The sequence below is a fragment of the Equus przewalskii genome, chromosome X (genome assembly GCF_037783145.1).
Source record: "Equus przewalskii isolate Varuska chromosome X, EquPr2, whole genome shotgun sequence".
In the NCBI taxonomy this organism is placed as follows: domain Eukaryota; kingdom Metazoa; phylum Chordata; class Mammalia; order Perissodactyla; family Equidae; genus Equus; species Equus przewalskii.
In genome coordinates, this window is record NC_091863.1 from 19,479,785 (window position 1) to 19,497,446 (window position 17,662).

At 36.6% G+C, this 17,662-nt stretch overlaps 1 protein-coding gene and 1 non-coding gene across 19 annotated transcripts in view; both read left to right on the forward strand.

Moving 5' to 3' along the window:
• The window catches only part of POLA1 (DNA polymerase alpha 1, catalytic subunit), a 286,388-nt gene that overhangs the window by 44,259 nt on the left and 224,467 nt on the right, over nucleotides 1-17,662 (forward strand). For 14 of the 18 annotated variants that reach the window (XM_070606249.1, XM_070606248.1, XM_070606253.1 and 11 more), the window contains exons 21-26: nucleotides 954-1,083; nucleotides 1,572-1,691; nucleotides 2,746-2,845; nucleotides 4,514-4,638; nucleotides 9,708-9,857; nucleotides 10,267-10,389. In XM_070606249.1, the coding sequence (XP_070462350.1) occupies nucleotides 954-1,083; nucleotides 1,572-1,691; nucleotides 2,746-2,845; nucleotides 4,514-4,638; nucleotides 9,708-9,857; nucleotides 10,267-10,389 (748 nt within the window). The remainder of the gene's footprint in view (nucleotides 1-953; nucleotides 1,084-1,571; nucleotides 1,692-2,745; nucleotides 2,846-4,513; nucleotides 4,639-9,707; nucleotides 9,858-10,266; nucleotides 10,390-17,662) is intronic. The other 4 variants (XM_070606254.1, XM_070606256.1, XM_070606257.1 and 1 more) reach the window with 1 other exon arrangement.
• LOC139081247 (small Cajal body-specific RNA 24) lies at nucleotides 3,851-3,980 on the forward strand. Its single transcript, XR_011536369.1, has one exon. It is a non-coding gene; the product is annotated as a small Cajal body-specific RNA 24 (non-coding RNA).

The window sequence follows — 17,662 nt, forward strand, 5'->3', positions numbered from 1 at the left end:
TACTGGGTCTTATAGCAGCCTCCTCACTGGTCTCCTTGCTTTTGCCTTGACCCCTTGCTGTCTGTTCTCAACCCAGGAACTAGACTTACTCTGCTAAAGTTAATTCAGATATGGTACTCTGCTCAAAATCTTCCACTGACTTTCTGTTTCATTCAGAGTAAAAACCAAAGTCCTTATTTTAACTTAGAAGGTCCTATCAGTGTGTCTCTCTGCCGTTAACTCTGTCCTTATCTTCTGCTGCTCTCTCCATCATTCTTTCTGTTCCAGCCATTGGTCTCCTTTCCTGGTCGTGGAACTGCCAAATTTGCACTCAGCTCAGGGCCTTTGAGTGTGCTGTTTTGTCTGTCTGGAATGCTCTTCCCTCACATATCCATCCACAAGGATTGCCCCCTCACCTCTTCCAGGTCTTTATTCTCAGTGAACTCTCCCTGATTCCCTAACTAAAATTTCAGTCTCTGTTCCTAACACTTAATATTCCCATTGCTTCTTATTTTTTTCTGCTTGACACTTAGCATTTTGTAATATACCTTGTATTTAATTTTTTGCTTAAACTCTGTCTCCCCCATTAGCACATAAGCCCCGTGAGGACAGGAATTTTTGTCTTGGTCACAGCCAGCATCTAGAACAATGCCTAGCACATAGTAGACATGCAATACATACTTGATGGAATGAATGAAAGGATTTAGGTAGTTTTTAAGTTGTAGTTAACACATAAGTTCACTTTATCTTTGTGGGATTTTTTTTTGTGGTTTGGAAAAGTACATTGGGATCAATGGTATGAATGAATTCCTAGTTACATACCGACTTTATTTTAAATTGTTTCCAAAGCTGAGATGCCTTTGTTCTGAAGTTACTTATACTCCCAATTTTTTGTAATGTTTTATGAAGTTCTGATTATAGTCAATGTTTCTTTTAATTACTTGAGTCTGTTTCATTCTTACTTTTCTGTACAGTGAATCTTCTCATCTGTTGTACCTGTTGGAACACACCTGGAAAGATGCCAGGTTCATTTTGCAGATCATGTGTGAGCTAAATGTTCTTCCATTAGCATTGCAGATCACTAACATCGCTGGGAACATTATGGTAAATTTAACTTAGAAAGGGGGAAGAAGCATTTCCTGTTGGATTCAGTGTTTGCTTGGGGTAGTTGTTATATGATAATGAGTCTAAATGCATGCTTATAAAATGAGTAACTTGTATTCTGAAAGCTGGGCTTCTTTTGTAAAATGAAGAACTGGTTGGGAGAAGGGGAGGAAAGCCAGGTGCAGTGTGCTGAAATTTGGGTGGATATAAGGATCATCTCTAACATCTGGATGTGTCTGATTTGTGGAGTGGCCATTTGGGAGTAAAGAAATAGCCCAAGTTGTCAATATTTTAAGCTCTCTTTGTCTCCTTTTAACTAGAATGCTTAGAGAGAATGCTAGGAATAATTTAGTACCTTTTTTTTTAAGCAGCCCTGGTTATGAGGAATGATTTTGAAGAAGTTACTGTGATTAAATTTACCAACTCAAAGTTGCTTTTGTTTGTTGTGGTTTTGAGCTCAAATTTAAAAAAGAAATTCTGTTTAATAGTCTAGGACGCTGATGGGTGGACGATCCGAGCGCAACGAGTTCTTGTTGCTTCATGCATTTTATGAAAACAACTATATTGTGCCTGACAAGCAGATTTTCAGAAAGCCTCAGCAAAAATTGGTGGGTCCAAAATTGTATAGTGTTTTGCCTTTTTTATCCCTGCCCCCTTTTATTACCTAGATAGCGTTTTTTGCTGTGATAACATCTGCTTCCAAAATAATCAACCCCCTGTATACTGTAGAAACCATGTCAAGTTTGTTCTGTTGTATTTGTGTGGTTATTTCTTTCTCCACTTTTCTCTGTACAGGTAAAAATTATTCATGAAAAGCGAAATTGTTGAGGGAAGCATTAGGTCTCCCTAATGGGTGACCCTACATGGAAAGTGTTTTGCCACCTTAGCCCTATCCAAAGTTTGACATGAATTAAACCTATTATTTCTTTAAACCTGTGAGCCTTTATTTTTGTGTTGCATTGTTACATTTAGTAGGATTAAGGTTACCACAATCAGTTTTTGAAGTGGCATGCATCACACTGGAGCTAAAACTTAGCTACTGTTTTATCAGAGCTGTTAGTACTTGATTCAGAATGGGAATTTCATGTTAAAATGATTCAGGTTCTTGTATTTGCTTGTTTTATGTGCATTATCAAAATTTGTATAGGGGATATTAACTTAGAGGAATTTGACTTCTGCTTAAGTATTGAATGTTGGCCGTTGATGAACTACTTAGGAGTGGATTTTCAGTATATGGACATACTTATTTTAAGGTGTCTATGTTAATAATGAGAATAATGATAATACCTATATGAAGTATTTTGTATTTTTACATCACGAATATTAAGGTAGTGAATTTAAGAGGATTTTTACAGTCTCAGATTTTACGCAGTATGAAGAGTATCCATTTTTAGTAGTCATTGATTTAAAAACAGAAAGTTTCTATGAATTTAGAAACATTTAAAAATAGGTTTGCATATTTATTTAACTCAGAGATATAGTATTTGTTTCAGTAACTACCATGCTTGGCATTCGTTTGGATTCATGAACACATTACGATAACTGTCTTTCCCCCCAGATAGGACCACTAACTAAAAATGAAGAATGTTTGTTAAAACTAGGACTGCAACTGGAAAAGGGGGAATCATAAAACTTGGTAGTTATCTTTCCATTTGATATTAGGGAGATGAAGATGAAGACATTGATGGAGATACCAATAAATATAAGAAGGGACGTAAGAAAGCAGCTTATGCTGGAGGCTTGGTGTTGGACCCCAAAGTTGGTAAGGCTGGGTAGTGGATTGCTTTGTCCTGGGTGTTAAGGAATTTCTTAATGCAGAGTTAGGCTTGAGAAACTAGGAGACCTGAATTGTATTTTGTGGGTTAGCAAATAGGTCTCATGATGACCTTATTTTTTATCTTATATTCATGTGAAAATCTTTTTTGCCAGTCACCTGGCATGGAATTGATGTGAAGTTTTTTTGCTATGTTCCAAGAAAGCTTTATTTATGGACATTGCAATTTAAGTTTTGTGTAATTTTCACGTATCATGAAATATTCTGTTTTTGATTTTTTCCAACCATTTAAAAGCTGTACAAACTGATCTTAGCTCATGAGTGGTAGAAAAAGAGCAGGTAGGCTGGATTTGGTCTGTGCATAGTTTGCCAGCCCCTGGTCCAGTATATGGCTATTTGTCTTGTGGTAGGAGCACCCCTGTCTTCTCTCATCCGCTCTTGGAGAGTGGGCTCTGCCTCTGCCTCACATGCCAGGACCAGTTCAACTGGACGGCAAGGTTAAAGAAAGTACAGATAGTAACCATCAAATTGAACTTCTAGTAGGAGAATAATTTTTCCCTGTTATGAATGACAAAGATGTTTCGTGGTACACAGAGCTAGAAAGGGTCTTTTTTTTTTTTTTTTTTTTACCATCTTAACTATTTTTAAGTGTATAGTTGAGTAGTGTTAACTATATTCACAGTGTTGTGCAGGAATTAATGTGAATTTTATCACGTAATTGGAACTCTGAGTAGGAGACATTTTTGACAAAAGTGATTTTATTATTGTAATGCAACAGAGTAGTCGTCCTTTGGTGTTAGATCTGGGTTTGAATCCTGCTATGTGATCTTGGGCTGCCTGTTTAACCTCTGTAAGCCTCAGTTGCCTCTTCTTTAAAATGGGGATAAGAAAAATATCTACCACACAGATTTAAGGAATAAAAGTGATTGTTTTGTATAGTGCCTGATACAGAGTAAGCTATCAATATGTTTGCTGTTGTTATTGTCTTAATAGTGGACATTTATTTTTATTCAGTTTCTTCTCAAGGTGAAGATAACTCTTTGTAAATGTCCTAGAGAAATACAGTAGCTTTCTGTTCACCCTTTGCAAGTTAAAAGGGTGGATCGTTCCACTACTGACATTTATATATACATCTCTTGTCTGGTTTTAGCACAGTTTGTGTACAGGTAGATGGGCAGCCCATTTTATTCTTTGAAGGTGTGATTGTAAAAAATATGTATATAACCACTCATTGGCATAGATCACTAAACATTTTGGGCATGGAGGTGGGAGTGGGAGAGTAGGTGGGAGGGAATGCTTGCTTGAAGGAGAATTTAACAACATTTTTTGAAATGGATGTGACACCTGTCTAAAGTAATTAATATAGGAAGGTGTTTGCCCATAATAACGGTGGACTGTGGGGACTACTGGAGAAAGGACTGGATATAGCTGGTTTCAAGGCAAGACAGGATCTCTTCTTTTGTGACCTGAGTTTTCACTTTAATCCAAATCATTTGTATGGAGTAGTAGTTGACTCCTTTTTTCCTTTTGTTTTCCTCACAGCTCTGGATAGTATGTAGTTTCTAATAGACTTTGTACTGTAGTACTTCTAATGTGATGTTTGGACAAATCTTTTTTTTAGACTTTTTATGACATTATGTGGCTTTTTAATTTCAGGTTTTTATGATAAGTTCATTTTGCTTCTGGACTTCAACAGTTTATATCCTTCCATCATTCAGGAATTCAACATTTGTTTTACAACAGTGCAGCGAGTTGCTTCAGAGGCACAGAGAGTTACAGAGGTTTGTATTCAACTGGAGGCTCTTGAAATTGAGATTGAAAGTAGTACTTAAAGAACGAAGAGAACGAAAGGGGTTAGCACTCTAGTTTTTCCTTTTAAAAGATACGTTATGTCCTTTCTTAGTGGTCAAAAAAGGGAGAGGGTTGGGTAGAAGGAGACTGGTTCTGTGTCTTTTTTATTTAACAGCTTTATTGAGATGTGATTCACGTACCATACAATTCACCATTAAAGTGTACAATTTAATGGCCATTAGTGTAATCACAGAGTTTGCAGACTTCACCACAATCAATTTTAGGGCATTTTCGTTACTCCCCAGAGAAACCTCTACCTTTTAGCTGTAACCTTCCTCAATCCCTCCAATCCTCCCAAATCTACGCACCCCTAATCTTTCTGCCTCTATAGATTTGTGTATTTTGGACATTTTGTATAAATGGAATCGTGTGACCTTTTGTGTCTGGCTTATTTCACTTAGCATACTGTTTTCAAGATTCATCCATGTTTCAGCATGTATTAGTACTTCATTCCTTTTTATTGCTGAATAATATTCCATTATATAACTATCACATTTGTTTATTTTAGAATCATCTTGTCAATTTATGCAAAAATGCTCACTGGGATTTTGATAGAGACTGTATTAGATCTGTAAATCAATTTGGGGAGTATTGCCATCTTAATGTTCTTCCAATACATGAAAATAGAGTCTTTAATTTATTTCAGCGATGTTTTTTAGTTGTCAGTGTAGAGATCTTACATTTCTTTTATTAAATTTATTCCTAAATATTTCATTCTTTTTGATGCTGTTGTAAATGGAATTGTTTTCTTAATTTCATTTTTGGATTGTTCATTGCTGGTGTGTAGAAATATAACTAATTTTCATAGATTGGTCTTGTATCCTGCAACCTTGCTGAACTCATTTATTAGTTCTAACAGTTTCATGGATTTCTTAGGATTTTCTGTATACAAGATCATGTCATCCGTGAATAGAGATAGTTTTAATTCTTACTTTCTGATCTGGATACCTTATATTTCTTTTTCTTGTCTAATTGCCCTGGCTAGACCCTCCAGTATGATGTTGAATAGAAGTGGCAAGAGTGGACATCCTTGTCTTATTCCTGATCTTAAAAGATCAGTATCCAGTCTTTTATCAAGTATGATGTTAACTGCAGGTTTTTCATAGGTGGACTTTATCAGGTTGAGGAAGTACCCTTCTGTTCCTACTTTGTTGAGTGTTTTTATCATGAAAGGATGTTGGATTTTGTCCAGTACTTTTTCTGCATCTATTGAGATGATCATGTGGTTTTGTCCTCTATTTTACTATGGTGTATTACATTGATTGTCGTATGTTGAATTAACCTGCATTCCTGGGATAAATCCCGCTTGGTTTTGGTGTATAATCCATTTTATATGTAGCTAGATTTGACTTACTAGTATTTTGTTGAGGAGTTTTGTGTCTTTATTCGTAAAAGCTATTGGTGTATAGTGTTCTTGTTATGTCTTTGTCTGGTTTTGGTATTAGGATAATTCTGGCCTCATAGAATGAGTTGGGAACTGTTCCCTCCTCTTTTTTTCTTTTTTTTGGGGAAGAGTTTGTGAGGGACTCATGTTAATTCTTTAAACATTTGGTAGAATTCACCAGTGAAATCGTCTGACCCTAGACTTTTCTTTTTTTGATTACTAATTCAATCTCTTGTTATGGGTCTGTTCAGATTTTCTGTTTCTTCTTGAGTCAGTTTCTGTCTTTCTAGGAGTTTGTCCATTTCATGTGGGTTATCTAATTTGTTGGCATAAAATTGTCCATAATATTCCCTTATAGTCATTTTCATTTCTTTAAGTTCAGTAGTAACATCCTTCATTTATTCATGATTTTAGTACTTTGAGTCTTCTCTTTTTCTTTGATGGTATAGCTAAAAGTTTGTCAGTTTTGTTGATCTTTTCAAAGAAGTAACTGGTTTCCTTGATTTTCTGTTATGTTTCTGTTCTCTATTTCATTTATTTTCACTCTATCTAATCTTTATTACTTCCTTCTTTCTGCTTTCTTTGGTTTAGTTTGCTCTTCCTTTTCTAGTTTCTTAAGATGGACAGTTAGGTTATTGATTTGAGATCTTCTCTTTTAATATAGATATGCACAACTATAAATTTCCCTACAAGCACTGCTTTAGCTTCATCTCATAAGTTTTGGTATGTCTCACATGCCTTTTTACAGTCAATCCCCTCTCCTGTCAGTCAACCATTGATCTGACTGCTATCACTGTAGCTTAATTTTGGCTGTTCTAGAACTTGATATAAATGGAGTGATACAGTATGCACTCTTGTGTCTGGCTTTTTTTTTTTAAATAAATTCATGTATTTTATTTTTTTATTTTTTGTGAGGAAGATTGGTCCTGAGCTAACATCTTTGCCCATCTTCCTCTATTTTGTGTGTGGATGCCACCACAGCATGGCTTGATAAGCCACATGTGTAGGTCCGTGCCCAGGATCGAAACCACGAAGCCTGGGCCCCCAAAGTGCAGTGTGAACTTGACCACTATGCCACATGACTGGCCCCACGTCTGGCTTTTTTGTTCAATGTAATGTTATTGAGAGTCATCCATGTTGTTGCATTATCAGTAATTCTTTCCTTTGTATTGCTGAGAAGATTCCACGTTTTGTTTGTTTATTCTCCTGAGATGAGCATTTGGTGTGTTTTCGTTTTTTTGGCTATTATTAATAAAGCTACTGTGAACATTCTTGTACAAATCTTTTTGTGGATGTGTGCTTTCGTTTTTGGGTGTAAATACCTAGGGAGTAAATTTGCTGGTTTGCATGGGAAGTGTATATGTAACTTGATAAGAAACTGTCAAGTTGCTGCCTTAAGTAGTTGTACCATTTTACACTCCCACCAGCCATGTATGTGAGTTGTTTGCCATCATCTCCAGCACTTGCTATTTTCAATCCTATATTTTGGCCATGAAAGCATTTCTTAATGATTCTACTCACTTAGCCTTTTAAAAAGAATTTTTGAGTTATCTCACATGAATTTTAATCCAACCACTGATCGTTCAGTCAACAGTTTTATGTAGGGCTTAATAACTTAATGTGTGGTTCTTCATATGTAAAGCTTATACAGTTGACTGTCAGTGGGGAATTTGATTACATTTGGTTCTCCAGCAGAAAAAGATGTAAATTAATGTATTATCTCTGTATATTGTTTTTTCTCTGCTTCGTTGTACACATGGCAGAAGATGTCTGTTTGCCCTCTAGCTCCTGTATTTACATGCCTTTTACTTCCAACCACATGCTTGGGAGCTGTTTTTCTGTTCCAATTCCATATTCCCAGAAGAGAGAATCTTATAGTCTTGCCTTGATTGGTGATCATGCCTGGTCCCATCAACTGTGAACACAGGAGTGGGTTCACAGAGTACAAATATGGCTGCAAAGGATGGGCCTTTTTGTGGGACTAGAGGATAATTTTACAGAGAAGGTACAGTTGTCCCTCAGTATATGCTTGGATTGGTTCCAGGACCCTCCTCAGATACTGAAACCTGCGGGTGCTTAAGTCCCTTACTTGGCCCTTCTGTATCCGTGGGTTTCACATCTGCTGATTCAACCAACTGCACATCTGAAACATAGTACAGGCTCCACAGTTGACTGAATTCATGGATGTGGACCCTGTGGATACGGAGGGCTAACTATATTGGGTAGACATCCCCAAAAGGTAGTGACTGCATTCAATTAATAATATTCTTTGGGCTCTGTCCTGCTACTGTGTCAGCATTGTGATAATTATTATCCAGCACCCCTCCGCTGCCATGATTTTGTTTATCTGAGCTTTCCAGTTTGGATCCTGGATATATCATACAAGCGTTTCAGAGTCGAAAGGGACCTTAGAAGTCATCTAAGAAATAGACATGTAGCAATTTATAGGTTCTATATCATTTTCCTGTACAGTACCTCATTTGGTCTTCAGAACAGCTAGTGCCACACAGCTAGTGGTGGTAGAACTGGGCATGGATTGTAAATTTCCTGATCCCAAATCCTTTCTGTTTACTTTTTATCTGACCTCCATAGTTGCTGTAAATAAATTGGAATGTGTACCAAGATCTCTTTAATAGGTTTGCTGTCATCATGTGCTATATTGAAAAACAATAGGTCCCTGTTACTATTGTAAGATCGTTCATTTGAAGATAGTGATCTTTATAAAATCAGATAACTTTGTAAAGGCAGGGTTGTCAAATGGCATTGACTTGACATACTTTAAGCCAAGAGGTTTATTTTTAATTCTGAACCTTTGAAAGGGCAAATGCACCTAACTTTTCTTTGCAGCCTGTGAATAGAATTAATGGAGGCTTGAGAGAAATGGTCTAATGCTTTCCTTGCTTTTTCCTGCTGTAAATTTTAATACAAGAAGACTGCTGGTTGCTTTTCTAAAATGTTGCTATTATTCTACCGATTGCAAAGCAATTTATAGATAAAAGGTACCACATAAATGCTAGGGAATATATATGTATTAATTTTTAGAAATGTTATGGCCTATTTAAATATGTGCCCCAAATTCCTAAAACAAATTTACTGATTTAGTATTTATACTTTTATTTTTAGTCTAAAATATTTATAATAATTGCTATGATTCTGTATAGCTTTAAAAATTCTGTCCCATTTTGTTTTGTAGTACACAAACCTAAAACAGTGGTTTAGCTGCTTTTTTTTTTTAATCCTAGAGGTCTCTCTTAGTGTTTTTATTTTAAAAACAATTTCCCCAAACATGTTGCTCCCTAATCTTGTTGAAGAGAAGAGAGGAGCATGTGTAAAAATTCATCCCTTTAAATGATATGTACATTTGTCAATAACTAGAGGAGTGGGAGATACTGAGAATGAAGGGCTGATAGAATTGGGAGAAGAGAGGGCAGTATTGACTTGTTCTGCAACATTCTCAGCTCTTTTTCTACCACCCATGCATTGTTGACCTTTACTTATATAAGAAAGTAGCTTTTCAAGATGTGATCATTAGGTAAAGCTCCCACAGAATATTATTTTAGAAATTTATTTCACAAAAGTTTGATTTGTCTGAAATTTCTGTTGTGTGTTCATCAGGATGGAGAACAAGAACAGATCCCTGAGCTGCCAGATCCAAGCTTAGAAATGGGCATTTTGCCCAGAGAGATCCGGAAACTGGTGGAGCGGAGAAAACAAGTCAAACAGCTAATGAAACAGCAAGATTTAAATCCAGACCTTGTTCTTCAGGTATATGTTTTCACTAAGAGACATCTGAGTGACATCCTCAGCTTTTAGAATTTGATTATTTAGGAGTGATTTAAGCATGATGCTGTTAGCAAATGTGTGTGCTTATTTTAAGTTTCTGGGTAGGAATCTGTTCAAAAATACTAGAATGCCTCAGAATGTAAGGTACCTCTATCTGCCAAGCTGTATCTAAGCAAGATCCTTCTGACTTCTGGGAGCGTTGGAGTCTGTTTACTTGCTTCTGGGAGGTCAGGGAATCATGGATCTATGAGGACAGGTTGAGCGTGTTAAAAGTTTTTTCAGGGGTATTGAGGGTTTTTCCTTCTCATTGGTGATCTACAGAGACATCTAATGTAATGTTTAAGCATCTACCAATATTGTTGTTTGTCTTTCGTCCTTGTGTGGCCTGCAGTATGACATCCGACAGAAGGCTTTGAAGCTCACAGCAAACAGTATGTACGGCTGCCTGGGATTTTCCTACAGCAGATTTTATGCCAAACCACTGGCTGCTTTGGTGACATACAAAGGAAGGGAGGTAAATGGCGTAACATTCACATCTCTGAAAATGAGAGTATTTTTAAATATACATGTTATAGTGTGGGAGAGCCGAGTTTGTTACCTAGTTATACAGCTTCAAATACTCCTTTCTCAGGATAGATTTGAGACAGATAGGCTTTTAAATAAGGATCCACTCATTCATCCATAAAGGGTGTGTGTGTGTGTATATTTATTGAGCACCTCTTATGTGGCAGGCATTGTTCTAGGTACTGGGGATAGAGTGATGAACAAGACATAAAAGGGCCTTGCATCACGAGGCTCACATTCTACTTAGGGCAGGGGGTATGAAGGGGCATGTGGTGGGGACTTGGGGCAGGGAGAGGGTAGTTTGGGAAAACAGACTATAAGTGAGTGAATAAACAAATACAAGAAATAACTAAGAGAATATGATAGAAGTAAATATTGTACAGATAATTAAGAGGGTGGTGGGCTAGAGAATGTTAAGATGGCTTGTTTAGATTGGTCAGGAAAGGCTTCTTTAGGAGGAAAATGAATGAGACCTCCGTGTCATAAGGGAGTTAGTTTTTTTGCTGATATATTAGGTTGGAGTGTGAGGGAAAGGAAGAAATCAAGGAGGATGCCTCCGTTTTTCTCTTATAGCTGGTTAGCTAGTAGAGCCATTTACTAAGATGGAGAAACGTGGGAGAGAGCAATTAAGAGTTCTATCTTGGCTGTGTTACCTCTGAGATTTGTAATAGATCTCTAGGCATGTTAAGTAGGTAGTTGGATGTAGAAGTCCACAATTCCAGGAATATATCAGGACTGGAATTACGTATTGAAAGTTATTGGCTTTAGAAAGGTGGCCCAGATACCACACAGATTTGAGGTGCTGTCACTTTGTAAACATAAGCTTCATCTGCCTTAGCACCATGTGCGTGAGTTTTTCTTAATTTGTAAAAGAATAGTTACGCTAGATATTAATTCCATTTGACTCCAGTGAACTATTGATCCCTGTCCATGGATTTAAGATTACTCAGTCTTAAGGAGGTAGTTGGTGGTTATGGGCAGAATGCTCATATTGGGGGTCTTGACTCAGAATACTCTAGAGCAGGGGTTGGCAAACTATGATCCATGGGCCAAATCCAGCCTACCATCTATTTTTGTAAGTAAAATTTTATTGGGTCACAGCCGTGCTCATTTGATTATGTATCATCTATGGCTGCTTTTGCGTTACAACAGCAGAGTTGAATAGTTAAGACCGAGACTTTCATGGCCCACATACCTAAAATATTTACCCTCTGGCCCTTTTCACAGAGAAAAAAATTACTGATCGCTGCTTCAGAGTCTAGACCGGTGCTGTCCAATAGAACTTTGAGATGATAAAAATGTTCTCCATCTGCAATATCCAATATAGTAGCCGCTAGCTATGAGTGGCTACTGAGCACTTGCTATCTGGCTCGTGCCAACTAGCTGAAGAACTACATTTTGGGTTTTATTTAATAATAGTTAAAATAAATTTAACTTCAGCCACATGTGGCTAGTGGCTAATGTGGTAGACAGCACTGATGTAGCTGGCATGAAACAGGATGTTCAGAGCTGCTCTTCTGTTGGCAGTCCTGTCTTGGCTTAGGATGCAGTGAGGAGGGGCAAACCATGCATTGGACGCCAGTGATGTGTGAGAACTTTCAGAGGCGTTATTTCATTAAAACCTCACAAGAATCCATTGATATAGATAGTATCGTTCCCATTTTGCAGATGGGGAACTAAACTCAAAGAGGTGATATATACCAAGTGACTATTTTGAGTTGGAATCCATATCTTCCTGATTGTAAGGCTTTTACGACATAGGGGTTGTCTGCCCCATCTCAGAGTATCTTTCGTGACTGTGCTTCTGCTTTATATTCTACCCCTTCTTCCTGAAAGAATGTCTTTCTCAATACTCATCTCAAGACTCAGGCCTTTTTTACATAAGAAGATATAGGTGTTTTAGGGGCTAGTTGAAGTAAGGGAAGGATGTTTTCAGTTTCTTAGGCTAAGTTTACTTTAAAATTATTTAAATTTTATTTCTGTATATGTATCCAGTGGCTTCTGATAGAATACCATCTTATTTTTGTATTAGGAAATGCACTCACTATGCCCCAACTGGGTGATAATACATGGGTTGACTATTGAGATTGGATCAAGGTTACTCTTAAGTTTCTCACGAGAGGCAATAGTTGACAATTTACTCCCTTGGAGAGTGCCTCTTGCTGTTGGGAAATCCCTGTTGTTACATTTTCTGCATTGGCTCAGAAATCCACAAGCTTAAAAGGGCACTGTTGATAATGATAAGCCCAAAATTTGTCCAATGATCTCCCCCACTCCTCTAATCCATTGTACTTTAAGGGCAATATTTTCGGTTAGCTGGATTTTTAATAGGGAGTTTCAACTCAATTTTTATTTTTCTGTTGTATAAAATATAACAGTAGCAAATCTTAATAAACTATAAAAAAAACCCCTGCTCTACCCACTGAAAAACAAAGAATTTCAGACAAACCTAGAAACAATCATATGTGATTTAAATTCTTGGTTTCTACTTTCCCCTTTGCTCCTTCCCACAAATAATAAATACGGCAACTGTGGAAAGTGGGCCTTTAAAGTAATGTGAGGTTAATGAGAAATAATAATTACACAGTTGCTCCCTGGAAATCTTATTCTAGAAGATTCAAAGCCACTTACAGAAATTATTTCCTAAAATAAAAATGATTGTTAAAGGGTTGGTGATAATTATTAACACTGGCGGATGGAAATATTCTATGTGATAATATGTCTTTGGGTTCACTAGCATTTTCCATATATGCTTTTAGGTCTTTGTGATTTCAAGCAGCTCTTGGTTATTAAAGAGGTAGGAGGAGTGAAGTGTAAAATGAGAATCAGTTTGCTGAGATTTTGGAATACCTTTGTGACTTATCAAACTGGTCTTTTTTGTAATAGGATAGAAGGGACAAAATAATATCGTAGCCTGAAGACCCTACAAGTTGTTTGCTTTTAAAGTCCTTGTAGGATAAATTAGATTAAGGTTCAAGTGGAAATTAGTGAGACAGAAACCTGGTAGCATGTCATGTGAAAAGATTGTAAAATTTTGCGTTTGAATATGGATTAATACACAGTCTGGGGAGGCCATAAGTCCCCCTCCCTTTTTATTTTTAAGTCTATTTTGTGTGTGCTTAGTTTTGTTGGAATCATGCAGGTTTGGCTCTGGTGACCTAATAATTTCTGTAATCAAATGTATTATGGCTGCTAGAGTACTCAGAGTAATTACTAATTTGTACTTTTAAAAACAGGTTTATAATAAAAGTGCTAATAGTTGTGTCAAATGGACATCAATATTGTCTTTTCCCAGGTGTGATCTTTCACACTTAAACTCGTCTATGATTTTTAATTGCTCGGTGGTAGAGAATTAGTTAATGGTTAAGGAATTGTATGCGGGACCTCATAGCGTGCAAGTTATTTAAAAATAATGAAGTCAGTGTTTCCAGAGAAGTAATATGGAAACTGAGTTTACAGACACTGAAAGGTGAATCTATATAAATAGCATCTGTATTTGTGTCTGTTCTCAATGTATGTAGAGAGACATAAAAAAGATACTAGGCAAGTTGATAGCACTAAGTGGACATATATTTTAAACCACCAAGAAAACGGACTTGGTTGTCAAGTCACTGGTGTGGTAATTGAAGTGATTGTTCACTAGATGGCGATAGACACCCTGAGATCATTAATCAATTAAGGGTTTTATTCTGTGAACAATGATGAAGGCCATTTAGTAACACATATCTGTCCAAATTTTCGACTTTTTAAGATTTTGAAATTGTTAAAGAAAGGCTAACACTGGACCAAAGGATTGTAATAGTCTAATGTATTTAGTGTTTAAAATAATGATGGTTTTTGAATCCTAAGTTTTATTGATAAGAACAATCATTTAATGTATCATAGCAAGCTAATTTTTCTATCAAATAGCTGAATTCACACTTCTGGCCATGGGACTATAATACATGACTCCCTCAGTTACAATTATCAGGCTCATCTAAAGAGAATTGAAAGGATTTCAATCTATAATTTTGCCTCTTTGGATTTGTTGGGGTTTTTTGGAGGGATTTTAAACTTATTCTATACTTATAAGCATACTCATTGCATAATCCTTAGTGTAATAGTAATATTTGTCTTTGTGAAATAATTAGTACTTATTGGCATTAGTATTGTTTTATTTCTATACTCTTTCATTTCTGTGCCTTGAGAAACGATTTTTGGTCTGGATTTCTGATTGCATTTTGAAGTGAACATAGCTCTAACGGTTGGGTGTGGAGCCCAGGTGTTTTCAGTTTCTCACCCAGAAGGCTAAAATGAGTCTTTGCCAGCCTACTTGCCAACCAATTGTAGACTCCCTAGCTTTCAGTTGTGTTCGGAGCTGAAATTTGTGCATTTAGAACATGTATCTAAATCATTGCATGCAAACAATGCAGTCTGGGCAAGCCTTCCTGGGAGTCTCTTGGCGATTGGCTAACACCTGTAGAGAGCCCTTTGGAATGGCCCCTAGATGGAGGGCTATAGCTTTTGTTAGTGTCAGTGGCAAAAGAGAATGAATGGCTATGGAAAATCTTATAATTAAGTGCTATGGGAGACTTTCATCGTTATCTGGAAATAAGCAAAAATTTCACTTTTCCAGTCTTTTTTCTTAAAAAGCTTAGTATTTAAAAATTTTTTTTTAACTTTTTATTGAGATTATGATAGTTTACAACCTTGTGAAATTTCAGTTGTACATTATTGTTGTGTCATCGTGTTGTAGGTGCACCACTTCACCCTTTGTGCCCACCCCTCACCCCATCTTTCCCCTGGTAACCACTAATCTGTTCTCTTTGTCTACGTGTTTAATTTCCACGTATGAGTGGAGTCATACAGAGATTGTCTTTCTCTATCTGGCTTATTTCACTTAACATAATACCCTCCGTGTCCATCCAAGTTGTTGTGAATGGGATGATTTTATCCTTTTTATGGCTGAGTAGTATTCCATTGTGTGTGTGTATACACACACACCATATCTTCTTTATCCACTCATCAGTTGATGGGCACTTAGGTTGTTGCTTCCACGTCATGGTTCTTTTGGATTTTCTGATTTCAAGTTCTTTGGATAGATACCCAGTAGTGGGATGACTGGGTCATATGGTATTTCTGTTTTTAACTTTTTGAGAAATCTCCATGCTGTTTTCCATAGTGGCTACACCAGTTTGCATTCCCACCAGCAGTGTATGAGGGTTCCCCTTTCTCCACAGCCTCTCCAGCATTTGTTACTTTTTGTTTTGGTTATTTTAGCCATTCTAACAGATGTAAGGTGATATCTTAGTGTAGTTTTGATTTAAAAGTCTAGTTTTTTTTAAAAAAAAAACTAAATGCAGTAAGCTATGATAGAGACAACTAAAAACCCTTCCCCACCCTCTCTCATTTCTTTCTCTTCTTCCTCGAGGTAACTGCCCTCTCAGGGTTAGTTTTGTCCTTTTTGTCCATGGTTTTTTGCTTTTACAACAAACATGTGGACCTATACGTGTGGTACATTAAAAGTTGTTACCATTTATGTGTTACGCTACATAATTTTTTGCTGTTTGCCAAAAATGTAAGGGAAAAACCCTACTCTGTATACCACTTTTTAAGTATATCCATGTAGATACATTTTTAGATTTGATTTACTCATGTTACCTATTTATAATATTTCAGTGAATAAATACAGCATAGCATGTTTTTTATACTCACAGTGTCCAGGTTTTTAGGTTTCCAAGTTTTTACTTGTTTTAGTTTTTTGCTATTACAAACAGTGCTACAGTAGACAGTGCCACATGTGTAAGAGTTTCTTTAGTGTATTACTAGGAGTGGAATTTGCACATTGCACAAGCAGTATATGATACTTTATTGATAAATGCAATCATTTAATTTATCACAGCCAGCTAATTCTTTCAAATAGCTGAATTCATATTGGTGGCCATAGGGCTACAAAACATGACCCCCACAGTCATAGATAGTACCAGAGGTTAATCTAAAGAGAATTGGAAATGATTCTGACATAAAATTTTGCTTCTTTTTGTTTATTTTTCTGTTGAGGGGTTTTAAACTTGCTATATACTTGTAAACATACCTGTTGCATAATTCTTAGTGTTCCACATCCTTGTCAGCACTTATTATCAGAATTTTTAGTTTTTTGCCAGTCCCATAAGTGTGAAATGGTATCTCATTGTGATTTTTATTTGCATTTCCCTAAGAATTAGTTAAGTTGAGCATCTTTTCATTTGTTTTAACTCTTCAGTTTTCTTGTGTGAATTGCCTGTATACACATGTGTGTCCTATTTCATTGGGTTGTATGTCTCTTAGTATTTCTTCTTAGGTATTCAAAGGCTAATCCTTGTTTGGTCATTTGTGTTGCAGATATCTTTTAGTCTGTGGCTTATCCTTTATTTGTGGTCTTTGTACAGAAGTTTTTTATTTTAATGCCAAATAGATTTTTTTGTACACTATGTGGTTTTTAGGTCTTTAATCCTTTTGGAAATTATTTTTAGGGATGGTATAAGTTAGGGATCTAATTGTATTTATCTCTTTGCTTCCTTGTGGAGTTGTTGAACCTGTTCCTCTATTCCCGAGGTCAAAAAACTATGACCTGCAGGCTAACTCCTGTCCACAGACTTTTTTTTGTAAATAAAATTTTGTTGGGACACAGCCACACCTGTTTGTCTATGGCTGCATTTGTGCTCTGCTACAAAGGCAGAGTTGATTAGTTGCTACAGAGACTGACCTGCAAAGCCTAAAATGTGTACTTTCTGGCCCTTTACAGAGAAAGTTTGTGGACCTCTGGTCTAAAAGAGTCATGTGTAATAGAAAAGTCACTTTTGTTTCTAACAGTCTCAGTCATAGGAGGTGAAAGTAGAGGAAATTACACTGAAAGTAGTAAGAAGGAAGGAAAACAATCTTTTGGACATCTAAAAAATACAGATTTTGAAGTTTTACTTGTTCTTAGATTATTTGAGAACTTCTCTCAACTCAAGTAGAGCAAAGAGAATCCACTGAAGTTGTATGCAACATTTTGTGTGTCTGTACATATATGTACTTTTTTGGGGGAGAGGGCAAATAGCATTTAAGAGATTCTAAAAGGGGACTGTGATGCAAAAATGGTAAAGAACTGCTGGTTCTTACATTTCATTTCAACTCTCTTCTTCTGTAGGTTGAGGGGAAACTTTAGCCTTAAAAATGTATGCTTTTGGGGCTGGCCCCGTGGCCGAGTGGTTAAGTTCGCG